This window comes from Rhinoraja longicauda, chromosome 7 (genome assembly GCF_053455715.1).
Source record: "Rhinoraja longicauda isolate Sanriku21f chromosome 7, sRhiLon1.1, whole genome shotgun sequence".
NCBI lineage: Eukaryota > Metazoa > Chordata > Chondrichthyes > Rajiformes > Arhynchobatidae > Rhinoraja > Rhinoraja longicauda.
Window position 1 is genome coordinate 11,175,875 of NC_135959.1, and position 15,495 is coordinate 11,191,369.

General features: G+C 45.8%; 1 protein-coding gene across 1 annotated transcript in view; it reads left to right on the forward strand.

The window, feature by feature from the left end:
* The window catches only part of oca2 (oculocutaneous albinism II), a 337,303-nt gene that overhangs the window by 141,869 nt on the left and 179,939 nt on the right, over nt 1–15,495 (forward strand). The window contains exons 13-14 of the mRNA XM_078402106.1: nt 6,029–6,153; nt 12,920–13,058. Of these exons, the coding sequence (XP_078258232.1) occupies nt 6,029–6,153; nt 12,920–13,058 (264 nt within the window). The remainder of the gene's footprint in view (nt 1–6,028; nt 6,154–12,919; nt 13,059–15,495) is intronic.

Sequence of the window (15,495 nt, forward strand, 5' to 3'; positions counted from 1 at the left end):
AGTGGGAGTACATGAATAATTAATTGCTCTTTCAAAAATGGCTGAATGGTTGTTTTTTTGCTGTAAAAATGTTGACTTTTAAAACAATGCTTACGAAGGCATTGTGAGGATTAACCAGGCGGTTAAACAACCTCATTCTAATTTTCCTTTATCGTTCTCTCGGTCAAGAACCCACTCCTCAGATTATTGAACAATATTCAATTTCTGCATAATCCTATCCCTCTGTTTGACATTTCCACATATATTGCTAATTTCATCTCATTTACTGATATGCGCTCAAAAGCTAATGATATTCATGCAGAGTTAACTTATGTGGCATCGTGGACAGTGAGGGTGACAGGCTTTGGGTACACGGACAGCTCACTGTATGTGCAAAGATATGGCAAAAATAATATAATGTAGGCAGATTGAAAGACATCCACTTTAGTAGAAGGAATAGAAAGACAGAATATATTTTAAAGTGGGTGGAACTTGAAAGAAGGAGTTCAGAGGGGATCCATGCAAGCTATTCAATGAAAAAGTTTTTTCTCACCTCAATTTTAAATGGCCTCCCCTTTATTCTAAGACTGTGGCCCCTGGTTCTGGACTCGCCCAACATTGGGATTTTTTTTTCCTGCATCTAGCTTGTCCAGTCCTTTTATAATTTTATATGTTTCTATAAGATCCCCTCTCATCCTTCTAAACTCCAGTGAATATAAGCCTAGTTTTTTCAATCTTTCCTCATATGGCAGTCCCGCCATCCCAGGGATCAATCTCGTGAACCGACGCTGCACTGCCTCAATTACAAGGATGTCCTTCCTCAAATTAGGAGACCAAAACTGTACACAATACTCCAGATGTGGTCTTACCAGGGCCCTATACAACTGCAGAAGAACCTCTTTACTCCTATACTGAAATCCTCTTGTTATGAAGGCCAACATTCCATTAGCTTTTTTCAATGCCTGCTGTACCTGCATGCCAACTTTCAGTGACTGGTGTACGTGGACACCCAGGACTCGCTGCACCTCCCCCTTACCTAACCTAACTCCATAATAATCTGCCTCCTTATTTCTGCCGCCAAAGTGCATAACCTCACATTTAGCTATATTTGCCACGCATCTGCCCGGGAGGAAACCGGAGCACCGGGAAGCATCGCACGCAGTCACTGAGAAAACGTGCAAAGTCCACACAGGCAGCACCCGAGGTCAGGATCGAACCAGGGTCACTGACGCTGTGAGGCAGCAACTCTACCAGCTGCATCACCCTGAACTTTTCCCGTTCCAATTTTCGCTCAGATTCCAAGGATGTGGTAGTTTAATTGGCCATTGTAAATTGCCCCTCTTGTTTTGGAGACTAATGGTGTCTGGAGAGAACCCGACTGAAGGAACTTGGTCTGGAGAATCAGCCCGATACCACGCAACAGGCCTCCAGGTTTGCATTCTCAGCTAAAAATTTACATTCTACACTTTAGGGGTACAACATGGAAACAGGCCCTTCGTCCCACCGAGTTTGCGTTGACCTGCGATCACCCTGTACACCAACCTATACACACTAGGGACAATTTCTTTACAACTTACTGAAACCAATTAACCTACAAACTTGTACGTCTTTGGTGTGTGGAAGGAAACCAGAGCACCCGGAGAAAACTTATGCGATCACAAGGAGAACGTACAAACTCTGTACAGACAGCACCCGTAGTCAGGATCGAACACGGGTCTCTGGCGCTGTGAGGCAGCAACTCTACCACTGTGTGGTCCCTGTGTGGGGGACAGAGAATTAAAATCCAATTAATATTTAAATTAAGATCCTTCCTATTAAATGTGGCCTCATTTCATAGATTGCCACGTTGGTGGCATCTATTCTCATTATCCGTTGTGAATCAATGTGCACTCCACTCACTCATAAAGCCTCACCAGAGTAGGCTTCCGTTTGATACTTTCCATCAATGATGTGTGGCTCAACTTGTTATGGAGAATGCCTTAACTCATACTTGGATAATCAATTTGCTCATCAATGCACTTGTTGCTAATCAACACCTTCATCGGAAAGTTTGTTTGTTTGTTGCTATCTCTGCACAACGCTAATCAATCTCAGTTTGCTCATGAAATGAATGAACTTCCAAATGATGAAGCCTTCCCTTAAGTGACCCCCTTCCTCTTTCCTGTGCTCCCCTCAATCGCTGTGTGTACCCATTTCTCCCATTCTCCTGTCCTTCCCCCACTCCCACATCACCCCCAATCCCATTAATCATTGAATACAGAATACAGAACTTTATTGTCATTCGGTACCGAGATACCGAACGAAATTACATTTCCAGCAGTCACAGAACACAAAAAAGAAAGGAACACAAGACACACGACCCCAACACAAACATCCATCACAGTGACTCGAAACACCCCCTCACTGTGATGGAGGCAACAAAACTTCTACTCTCTTCCCCCACGCCCACGGACAGGCAGCTCGACCCCTACCGAGGCGACCGACCCGCACAGCCCCCGCAAGGGGATGGAAGTCCCCGCGGCCGAGCCGCACCGGGCGCTGAAACGTCCCGCGGCCGAGCCATACCGGGCGATGGAAGGCCCCGCGGCTGAGCCGCGCCGGGCGATGTTAGGTCCCGCTGCCGAGCCGCACCGGGCGCTGTTAAGTCCAGCGGCCGAGCCGCGCCGGGCGATGGAAGGCCCCGCGGCCGAGCCGCACCGAGCGCTGAACCGTCCCGCGGCTGCGCCGCGCCGGCGATGTTAAGTCCAGCGGCCGAGCCGCACTGGCGATGGAAGGCCCCGCGGCCGAGCCGCACCGAGCGCTGAACCGTCCCGCGGCCGTACCGGGCGATGGAAGGCACCGGCGATGTTAAGTCCCGCGGCCGAGCCGCGCCGCGCCGGCGATGTTAAGTCCAGCGGCCGAGCCGTGCCGGGCGACGGAACGCCCCGCGGGCGATGGAAGGCCCCGCAGCCGTGGAAGAGACCTAAAAAAAGAAAGCTTTCCCCCACCCCACCCCACCCCCCCGCACCCCCCACACATACACAGCCAAAAACAAAAACAAAAACCATCCCAACACCAACACACAAACAAAAAAGGAAAAAGGACAAACAGACAGCCAGCGAGCCGCAGCCGTTAGGCGCAGCCACACGTAACACCATTATTGACCATTAACCTTGTCACTTTCTCCACAGATGCTGGCTGATCTGCTGACTATGATTACCGGTCATGGTTTATTTTTGTATACGCCATCACCAGTTCATGCTTATCCTTTTTAGTTTAGTTTGGAGATACAGCGCGGAAACAGGTCCTTCAGCTGCCTGAGTCCTTGCCGACCAACGATCGTACCCTCACTAGCGACTAATTACCATTATGCCAAGCCAATTAACCTACAAACCTGTATGACTTTAGAGTGTGGGAGGAAACCGGAGATCCTGGAGAAAACCCACGCAGGTCACGGGGAGAACGTGCGACTCCATAGACAGAACCCGTAGCCAGGATCGGACCTGGGTCTTTGTCGCTGTATGGCAGCAACTCTACCGCTGCGCTACCGCGCCACCCTAATCTGAACTAATGATTTCTTTTAGGGTCTTTCCGAAACCATCCTGAGACAATGATATTTCCAAGCTGGGTATGCTTTAACGTGAAACCAAAAAGCAAACATTACATCAAAGTTAGTTTTGAATTCAGAGGTGGCTTGGCTTACGATTAATTGGGATCTGCTTATCAGCGGCTTACTTTGTTTCAGTTCCAAATCATGTCTTCCTATAATTACAATTACCGCAGGGGGAATAAAAGTAATCAAACAACAATGACATCATTGTAATGTAACCGGTTATAAAACAAAGAGATGGCCAAAAGGAAAATATGGCTGAATTGTAATTATTTCTTTCATTCCCTTGTATAAATTAATGACACTTCTCGAGCACTGGGAGACCCAGCACATGACAGAACTTTGTCAATGGTACAGATATTGCTGCCACATGGTACATGCATGCCCTGTTGATTAAACATTTCTCCTCGTGCTTCATACTGAAAATGCTTGCGTCTTTCTGGACCAAAGTGGTTTGCGTCTCCAGTTTATTTTAGTTTAGTGATACAGCGCGGAAACAGGCCCTTAGCCCACTGAGTCCACACCGACCAGCGATCCCCACACATTAACACTATCCTACACATACCAGGGCCAATTTACACTTACTGTATACCAAGCCAACGTCTTTGGAGTGTGGGAGGAAACCGAAGATCTCGGAGGAAACCCACGCAGGTCATGGGGAGAACGTACAAACTCCGTACAGACAAGCACCTGTAGCCGGGATCGAACCCGGGTCTCTGGCGCTGTAAGGTAGCACCTCTACCGCTGCGCCACCGTACCGCCCTAAATGCCTCTACATTTATGTTAGCCTTAATCACATTATATGGTAATCTCGATGCATTATACTCTACCTCTGATATATACTCCTTCGACGTCAGTAGAATGGAACCTTGGAGACAGAACACAATGCAGCAATACCACTATATTTATTCCTATTACCTGGCGGTGAATTTCAATACGGGATAGCAGAATCTTCATAAAGCTTCCTCTTCAGTGACAGCTGTAGGTTTAGTGGAAAATCCAACTTGCAAATGTGGGAGATTTTACGAGATGGGAGGGGGGATTCACAGGGAGCTGCTGTTTAGCATGGTCAAGGGTAGTGTATTGCAAATCATCCAGCAAGGCCTGTTCCTTCTGATATCATCATCATAATAATCATAATCGTAATTTGTTAGCCATCTATGTTTTGCAACGTACGAGGAATTTGGTTTGCCGTACAGTCATACCAAAAAAGCACCAAGAGACACAACTACATAAAAATTTGACATAAACATCCACCACAGCGGCTCCTCCACATTCCCCACTGTGACGGAAGGCAATAAAGTCTTATCTTCTTTCCTCCTTTCCTCCCGCGGTCGGGGGAGTCGAACCATCCGCGATCGAGCTCCCACGTCGGGGCGGTCTAAGCTCCTGCATTGGGACGGTCGAACCCCTGCGTCTTGGAGTTCCCGAAATCGGTCGCTAACCAGGACCGTGAGCTCCGCGATGTTAAAGTCCGCAGCTCCCGCCGGTTGGAGCACCAAAGGCCGACCCCAGGCAAAGGGATCGCCCGCTCAAAGATGTGAAGGTCCACTGGCTCCACGGGTTTGGAGCTCTAGAAGTCCCGAACAAGAGGCCGCTAACTCCACGATGTTAGGCCGCAGTGCGGACAGAGATACGACACGGAAAAAGTTGCATCTCCGTCGAGGAAAGAGATAAGAAAAGTTTCCCTCATCCCCCCACCCCCTCCCCCCCCCCCCCCCACCTCACATAATACAAAACTAAAGATAAACTAAAACATACATTTTACAACAAATAAAAACATAAAGAAGGAAAAAGACGAAGACAGACCGTTGGCGAGGCGCCATCATCGCCTGGTGATATGTGATCCTTGCCACTTTGCTAAGTAATCTGCTGCGTTAATAACAGTATGCAGATAAACACGCTGTTAATATAGAGGTAAAATATGGATTAATAAACAAGACATCTAATTAGAGCATGTTAAAGACCAGTCATTAGTTATGAATGTTTTTAATCATATATTAACTTTACCTCTGGGATTGCAATATGATGTTATCCAGCAAATATATAGTAGATAGAAGGAACTGCAGATGCTAGTTTACACAAAGTGTTGGAGCAAGTCAACGGGATAGGCAGCATCTCTGGAGAACATGGATAGGTGACATTTCAGGTCGGGACCCTTCTTCAGACATATTGCCAGTTTAAGTTGTGTGAAATCTCATAGAATTTAAAAAAAAACTCAGTCAGAAGATAAACTTTTACATTGTGTCTATAGGAATTTTTTAATAAGAAAAAAATTGATTAAATATTTTACACTACAAAAGCTTTCTCTATGGTTTTTTTTAATATACTAAAAGTTCCAAGATACTTCAGTGAATTATTGTACTCAATGTAGGTTAAAAGTAAGTTAATTTTTTTTTAAAGTACATTGAATGAAGCAGCCATTTATTTTTCTGCATTGAAAATCTTATTGTTTTCTAGGCTTACCAGCTGTCCAGAGGGAGAGTATGGCCCATGATCGTTATTCTGTGTCTCATTGCGGCCATTCTTTCAGCTTTCTTGGACAATGTCACCACAATGCTTATCTTCACACCGGTAACCATAAGGTAAGAGCTTTGCACTGTGCTGTTGCAGTTGGAAACGGTATCTTCCCTGAGAAGAGACAATTGAAGATTACATTGGCCAGCAACATAACAAATTATCCCAAGGTGCATACCACCATGAGCCCATTAAGATGACAACCCAAGCGGAATATGAGGTGCTGTTCCTCCACTTTGTGTTTGGCCTCACTCTGGCAATGGAGGAGTCCCAGGACAGAAAGGTCAGCATAGAAATGGGAAGAAGCATTAAAATAGCAACAGGGCAATCCTGTAGGCCTTGGCGGACCAATGCACAAGTGTTTGGCGAAACGGTCGCCGAGTCTACGCTTGGTCTCGCCGATACGGGGGTGAAAACGTGGACATGCTGGAATTCTTTTAGAGCGTCTGTATCTTGGTGTCTGTTGAGCTAATTTTGGAGCGGCAGAGGAGGTAAGCTGCACAAGGAGCAGGATTTCCCAGAGTGCATTCCTGCTTGTGCGACCTTGTGGTTTTGGATCTTGGCCACCTTTTTTTAGTTTGGTTTAGAGATACAGCACGGAAACAGGCTCTTCGGCCCACCGAGCCCAAACCGACCAGTGGTCACCGTATACTAACACCATCTTACACATGCTAGGGGCCATTTACAATTATACCAAGCCAATTAGCCTACAATCCTGTACGTCTTTGAAGTGTGGGAGGAAACTGAAGATCTCACAGAAAACCCACGTAGGTCACCGGTAGAACGTACAAACTCAGTACAGACAAGTATCCATAATCACGATCGAACCCGGGTCTCTGGCGCTGTAAGGCAGTAGCTCTACCACTACGTCTCTTAAATCCACCATTAAATCCACTGAGAGAGAAATTAATTCCTGGTGCCAAAGGCTATGTGGGACTGAGGATATTGGTGGTTTATGGACTCAGCCCCATGTATTTGTTCCATGGACTTTAGCTAATAGATTCCTGAGGAGATGAGTACTACTGTGGATGATATTTGCACCAGTTTCGCACTGGGACCAAAGAACTATATCTCCCCATTGTGTTTTACTGGCAGTGGTATAGAAATGCTACAATGTTGTATCATCAGATTTAATAAGATTTAATGTTCGTCTTTTCCCAAGTGAAAGGAATCTAATCAAAACTCTACTCAGCCTTAATATAATCTAAATATTAAACAAAACTAATGCCTTTGAGAAAATTATTTCCATTCAGAAGAGGGATGTGGTCATTTCACAAAATTAATAAAGCAAAGATTTTGTCAGTGTGCAGTGCTTCAGTTATTACCGTACATAAAATGAGGTGGAAGCTCTTCAAAAGAATGTGCACGCAATTTTCTTGCATTATCTGTAACTGCACAAACAAATACATTGATGTCAAGGTGACTCAGAATCATTACCTCCATCACAATCAGCAATAGTTAACTGCTCTCTGTGTTACTTATGCCACTGAATTATCATTAGCATTACATCAGGTATCTATCAAGTCACTGCATAAGATACCCTTTTACCTCTATCTTCAAAATATTCAGAGACACTTTTTCTAATGGCCTTTGATGAAGAGAGTTCCAAAGACTCACTATCCCTGAGAGAAAATAATTCACCTCTTCTATTTCTTAAGTGGACCAACACCTAGATCTAGATTCTCCCACCAGAAGATTTAGATTTTTTCGATTGAGAGATACAGCGCGGAAACAGGCCCTTCGGCCCACCGAGTCCGCGCCGCCCAGCGATCCCCGCACACTAACACTATCCTACACACACTAGGGACAATTTGTTTTTAACATATTACCCAATCAATTAACCTTCATACCTGTATGTCTTTGGAGTGTGGGAGGAAACCGAAGATCTCGGAGAAAACCCACGCAGGTCACGGGGAGAACGTACAAACTCCGTACAGACGGCACCCGTAGTCAGGATCGAACCTGAGTCTCCGGCGCTGCATTCACTGTAAGGCAGCAACTCTACCGCTGCGCCACCGTGTCGCCCTGATATATCTTACTTGCATCAATTATCTCAATATTTCTCAGGATCTTATATATTTCAGTCAGGTTGCATTTCACTTTTCTAAAATATGGCAGATACGAGGTTTAGTTTAGTTTAGTTTAGAGATACAGCGCGGAAACAGGCCCTTCGGCCCACCGAGTCCACACCGACCAGCGATCCCCGCACATTAACTACCCTACACAAACTAGGGACAATTTTACATTTATACCAAGCCAATTAACCTATAAACCTGTACATCTTTGGAGAGTGGGAGGAAACCGAAGATCTTGGAGAAAACCCACGCAGGTCACGGGGAGAACGTACAAACTCCACACAGTCATGCAGCTGTAGTCTGTAGATGGAACGTGGGTCTCTGGCAGCTACTGCTGCACCACCGGCTGCCCGAATAGCCTGTCCAAACTAACATCCCATTAATATATTGAAGAAGGGTCTCGACCCGAAACGTCGCCCATTCCTTCTCTCCCAAGATGCTGCCTGACCTGCTGAGTTACTCCAGCATTTTGTGAATAAATACCTTCGATTTGTACCAGCATCTGCAGTTATTTTCTTATACTCCCATTAATATATTAGTCTGGTAAAGGGTGGGTGTTAACACTAATATATTAGTCTGGTTAGGAAGGGTGTTAACACTTTAGAAGTGTTCCTTTTAGCTTGGTTTAGAGATACAGCACGGAAACAGGCCCTTCGGCCCAGCGAACTACTTAACTTAACTACTTCTAAAGTGTTAACACCCTTCCTTAAATAAGGAATTCTTTAATTCTAAGTATATTATCCCAAAAGAGCTCTCACCAATTCCCCCGTATGAATAAAACATGACTTCTTACCTTATGTATTCTGAGCTCCATACAAAACCATGAATATTCTTTCACTTTCCTAATGACTTGCTGTACCAACATGCTTGCGTTTTGTGAATTCTACACTCGGACACCCAGATCTTTCTGAATCTCAGAGTTCTGTATCATCTCACTATTGTCATTTTCCTGTTAAAGTGAACAATTTAACATTTTCCACCTGATGCTCAATCTGTCAGATCTTTGCCCACTCACTTCACTATCTATATCCCTTTGTGGTATTCTCACAATTTACTTATTTCCTTTAACAGGTCGGTGAAGACCAGAGGCATAGATTTAAAATAATTTATGGAAAGAATTATAGAATGGAATTAGAAAAACTCTTTTTTTTCCACCCAGATTGTGGTAATGGCCTGAGAGGAAATTGGATGTAAAATCTCTTATCATATTTGAACAGTAATTGGATGTGTACCTGAATGGGCCATGAGCTACAAAGCTATGGCAGTGTTCAGCTGGGTAGCTGCTGTTAGAGGTCGATGAGCAAAGGTGAGAGGAGAATCCAGCGGAGAAAGAACACCTTGCGTCCCCTCTCTCTCCATCCCTCCCCCACCCTAGTCATTGTACTAGTTTCACTGTCATCCTGCTGAGTTTCACTGTTTTATATCACTCGTTATCACCTTCACCAGAGCCAACAATGGACCATTGTGGGCTCCGCCTTTCCTTGATCGTTTCGCTGGCTTTGATTTGTCCTTTTGCCTATCTTTCATTTATTTGTTCGATGCACCTTTTCGTGTCTCTCGTTTCCCCCTCTCCCCTGACTCTCAGCCTGAAGAAGGATCTCGACCCAAAACGTCACCGATTCCTTTTCTCCAGAGATGCTGCCTGAACCGCTGTTGCTCCAGCTTTTTGTGTCTATCTTCGCCATGTTAGGTTGAATGGCACGTATCAGTATGTCCGTTCTTTTTATGTCTACTACACTACGGCCAAGTTCCTGAGCAAATCATGAGGCAGTCTATCAGAAATACCAATGCAACTTCTGAAGCATTCTTCATGTGTGTGGCAGATGGCACTTGTCTTTGTTGCATTATTTCCCTCAAGAATGATCATGAAGATAAATTGTTGTGTGTGGGGGAGGGACGAAGAGGGGATGAAGTTTCCACAATAGTTGCCAAACATAGTTGGGGGAGTCCAGAACCAGGGGCCACAGTCTTCGAATAAAGGGGAGGCCATTTAAAACTGAGGTGAGAGGGAACTTTTTCACTCAGAGAGTTGTGAATTTGTGGAATTTTCTGCCACAGAGGGCAGTGGAGGCCAAATCACTGGATGAATTTAAGAGAGAGTTAGATAGAGCTCTGGGGCCTAGTGGAATCAAGGGATATGGGGAGAAGTTGGGCACAGGTTACTGATTGTGGATGATCAGCCATGATCACAATGAATGGCTGTGCTGGCTCGAAGGGCCGAATGGCCTCCTCCTGCGCCTATTTTCTATGTTTCTATGTCTCGTGTATCTCGTTGTGTTTTATGACTGTTGGCAGACCAATTTCCCTCCTGAGATAAATATTCTATCGTATCATATCGTGTTGCATGGTGGCAGTGAAAAAATTAACGTACTCCAGTCACTGAACAAATGTTCAAAGTCCTCATTCATTGTGCTTTGAATCGTCACTCTGAAATAACCAGGAATGAAAAACCTAGGCAGAAATATTTCACTTCTGCTCCCTTTTGATTCCTCTAGATGGCAACCCTCTTTGCTTGTGAATAAGCGTAACCATTTTTGAATGACATCTTCTGATGGTTGAGTAGATGGACGCGATAGCTGTTATGATGCTAAGCCGTGCGGACAGGAGGATAACTGGTTCCATTCCCAACCAGTGCCCTGCTCATGACCCCAGCCAAATTGTGGAGAAACAATCAGCTGGGTTCCCGCACTTGCACTTTTCTATTCCATGACCTTTGCTGCACCATGTGCTTGTGTCGATATTAGGTTAGAGTAGGATGGAGCTGAGAGTTTAGCCTTCCAGGCAAACAATAACCAGCAGAATCACACTGTCAGCTCACAATGGGAAGGATTGGTCAGATGGCAGGGGTCTTTCCTCATTCATGTGGGCTGGAGTTTGTCTTGCAAGATTCTGCATCGGCAAGTAATGAGGTGCTGACCCAATTAAAAAAATCATTCAAATTCACATTACAGAACGAGAACATTCAGTCTTCATGCTGATGTCAACTGAGGATGATCGACCGAGATGAATTGCAATACCCAGCACTCAGCCCATTGGTTCCCATCCAGTGCTCACCAGAGGAATTTTTTTAATATGGTGACACTTTCTGCTTCCCTATTCTTTTAGGTAATGATTTCCTGCCTTGCACTACACATTGTTTGAACAAAAATCTTCAACCTATCTCTAATTCTTCATCTGTGCCTTGAATATGGCAGCAACAATATTGTGCTGCAGTCACGTAGGGCCTTGGTGACACACTGTCGGAGTATGTTCGGGTTTGGTCTCCTTACCTGAGAAGGATATTCTTACCATGGATGGAGAGCGAGACTGATTCATGGAATGATAAGATAGGCGTTTGAGATACTGGGTCAATCAGGCTTCATCCTCCTGGATAGACACAAAGTGGTGGAGTAACTCAATGGGTCAGGCAGCATCTCTGGAGAAAAAAAGATGGGTGACGTTTTTGGGCTGGGACACTTCTTCAAACCAGTCTGAAGAAGGGTCCTGATCCGACACATCACCCATCCTTTTTCTCCAGGGATGCTGCCTGACCCATTGAGTCACCTCAGCACTGTGTCTATCTTCGGTATAAACCAGCATCTGTAGGAAACCCACGCAGTTCACAGGGAGAATGTACAAACTCTATGCAGACAGCACCCCATAGTCAGGATCGAACCCGGGTCCCAGGTGCTGTAAAGCAGCGACTACCGCTGCGCCACCGTGCCGCACGGGATGATGTCGGGAAGATGATCGGAAGCCTTGAAGAAGTGTTCCAGCCCAAAAGCGGCACCCATCTTTTTTCACCAGAGGAGGAGCCAGCGCTGCCCTCGCAGCTGCGGCTTGCCTGCAGTCCGTTTGGCTTTTGTGTTTTTGGTTGTTTTTGTCTAAAATTGTAGTTTAGATATGATATAGTGTTTGTGGTTGTGTGTTATGTGTGGGGGGGGGGGGGGGGTGAAGTGGGAACTGTAAAGGTGTCTCTCCCGAACGGAGACCCGACCTTTGTTTCTGTGTGGTGTCTCCGTTCCCGCTGCGGCCTACCACCGGCCATGCACCTGGAGCTGGCGGGCTCCGGCTGGGACCACCTGGGCTCTGGTTCACAGAGCCCGCGGCCCGGACTCACCACCTGCGGCGCTGGCTGCCTTCGGATGCCGCGGGAGCGGCTGCGACTCGTCTCCGGAGGCTTCGGCGCGGGCCGCCTAGACGTCGGAAGCCCGCAGGCCCCTGGGTGGGGGCCGACATCGGGAGCTCCGGCAGCGGCAGCGACAGCGTCTTCTCCCGCCTCGAATTGCGGGGCTTGGGTCGGCCCGCCGCGGACTTTTCACCATCCGGCGCGGCGCTTCAAAGTTGGGAGCCCCAACCGCCCCGACGTGGCAACTCCAGCAGCCTGACCGCGGGAGAAGACGGCAGGGGAAGAGAAAAATACATTCTGGCCTTCCATCACAGTGAGGAGGTGACGGGAGGAGACTCACTGTGATGGATGTTTCTTTTGTTTAATGTTGGTTTATGATTGTATGTGTTATCGCATATTTTTATTGCTTATTTTTATTGGTCTTATTGTTGAACTGCGGGTAATTTTTCATTTCACTGCACATTTATGTGTATGTGACAAATAAATTGACTATTGACTATTGACTATTGAGATGCTGCCTGACCCGTTGAGTTACCCCAGCACTTTGTGTCTATCCAGGAAGTGTAAGCCTGATTGACCGAGTGCATCTCAAATGCTCGTGAAGATGGTGATGGCAGGATTAAGATCCATAATGTTATTGTGTCTCCACAGACTGTGTGAGGTGCTCAATCTGGACCCCAGGCACGTCCTGATTGCGGAAGTTGTCTTCACGAACATTGGCGGAGCAGCCACGGCAGTAGGAGATCCTCCAAATGTCATCATCATCTCCAATCAGGCACTCCAAAATACAGTAAGGCAATTCTGTTCAACTCTATTAATATTGATGATGAATAATTTATCCCACCATGGCCTTCAAAGGTGTAAATTTCAATTATTTATCCACTTTTAAGCTGTTACAAATGTAAGACCATTCCCTATGGATTTCTCGGTCTGGCTATGGAGTGCAAATTAAAGTTTCATTCTTTTTTTTTGAGTGCTCAATTGGTGTAATAATTTTAACCCTGGAATATGTTAGGTCTTTAGCTGAGCAATTGTTAATTAAGCCACCCACCGCAGCTCCTCCCAATAAATGATTAATTTTGGCTTAATTTATATCTCAATACATTTATTTAAGATTTAAAAAAAAGAGCATTATGATCCGCCTTACCTCACATCTGTTATTTTCAAAATATTAGGCTGATAAACATTGGCTCAGATCCACACTCACTGATTTTTAAATAATTTTTTATTTGTAATCTTTTTCAAGTAATGTGTCCATTAGAATAGTTTTGAAACATCACTATCGTGGAGAATTAAGACTGACTACCAAGGGGACCTCAAGGTGTTTTGGCCTTGGAGCCTTACTAGTCGACCACCTGACAATAGACAATAGACAATAGACAATAGGTGCAGGAGTAGGCCATTCAGCCCTTCGAGCCAGCACCGCCATTCAATGCGATCATGGCTGATCACTATCAATCAGTACCCCGTTCCTGCCTTCTCCCCATACCCCCTCACTCCGCTATCCTTAAGAGCTCTATCCAGCTCTCTCTTGAAACCTGAGTGAGATATGCTTGCCTCTCTGATGTCTCTCTGGTGGTAGAGTTCTATTTTGTACCACCATTTGGACAGGTACATGGACAGGAAAGGTTGAGAGGGATATGGGCCAAACACGAGCAGATGGGCCGTGCGTAGTTAGGATATCTTGGTCGGCGTGGGCAAGTCGGGCTGAAGTCGTCTAGTTGAGTCTCATTGTTTGTAACCTGTTTTCACCTAGCCCACGGCTAACAAAGGCCTTTTTCCTTTATCATCGTTACTTTTTTGTCTAACTTTCATTCATTTGTTCTGCATCTCTCTATATCACTGCCTATATCTCTCGTTTCCCTTTCCTCTGACTCCCAGTCTGAAGAAGGGTCTCGAACCGAAACGTCACCTATTCCTTTCCTCCAAAGATGCTGCCTGACCCGCTGAGTTACTCCAGCTTTTTGTGTCTGTCCTGGGTTGAAGGGCCTGTTTTCATGCTGTATGATTCAACGACACTGTGATGTGAACGCTTTAGCATGCTAACATGTATCACGAGCAGTATGCTTGGGTACTAGACAAGGTCCAGCAGATTCAAGCTCAATAAGATGGTTTCTTTATGATCCGGTCTGTGAAAGTAATAGAATCATGACTGAGGTCAGTTAAATACGAGTGATGAACCATATTTCTTTCCTCAAATAATCATTGACAAGGCCCTCATTGTCTCCACTGGGGGTTTGTGAAGATCTTGTTCTGCTAGCCCACGGTACATTTGGGATAATTCAAGCCAGCAGCATAATCAAGGACGAGCCGCACCCTGGCCACTCCCTCTTCTCCCCTCTCCCATCAGGCAACAGGTACAGAAGTGTGAAAACGCACGCCTCCAGATTCAGGGACGGTTTCTTCCCATCTGTTATCAGGCAATGAATCATCCTACCACAACTGGAGAGCAGTGCTGAACTACTATCTACCTCATTGGTGGCTATCAAACAATCTTTGATTGGACTTTACTAGCTTTACCTTGCACTAATCGTTATACCTTTTATCATGTATCTATACACTGTAAATGGCTCGATTGTAATCATGTATTGTCTTTACGCTGACTGGTTAGTACCCAACAAAAGCTTTTCACTGCACCTCGGTACATGTGACAATAAACTAAATGGATCATCAAGGATCGTCACCATCCGAACCATGCCTTCTTCTCCCTGCTACCATTTGGCGGAATACATAGAAACCTGGTCCAATTCTACCAGGTTCAGAAACAGCTTCCTGCTGACTGAGAATGGAAAGTGTTGTCACTGAAGCAAGTGGACACTTTATGTATTAGTGAGGATGAGATGTTCTTTGCTGTTAAATACAACCCTCTGTTAACAAGGGCCGAGCCCTTCTCCAAAGGTTTGAAAGGTCTTTTATTGTCACATGTACCAATTAAGGAACAGTGATATTCATATTACCGTACAGCCATACGAAAAAAAAGCAACAAGACGCACAACTACATAGAAATGAACAAATACACTCACCACAGCGGATTCCCCACATTCCTCACTGTGATGGAAGGCAAAAAAGTCCAATCTTCTTACTCTTTTTTCTCCCGTGGTCGGGGCAGTCAAACCATCCGTTGGGGCGATCAATGCTCCCGCAGCTGGCGGTTGAAACTCCCGCGCCGAGACGATCGAAACTCCCGCGCCGAGGCGATCGAAACTCCCGCGCCGGGGCGATCGAAG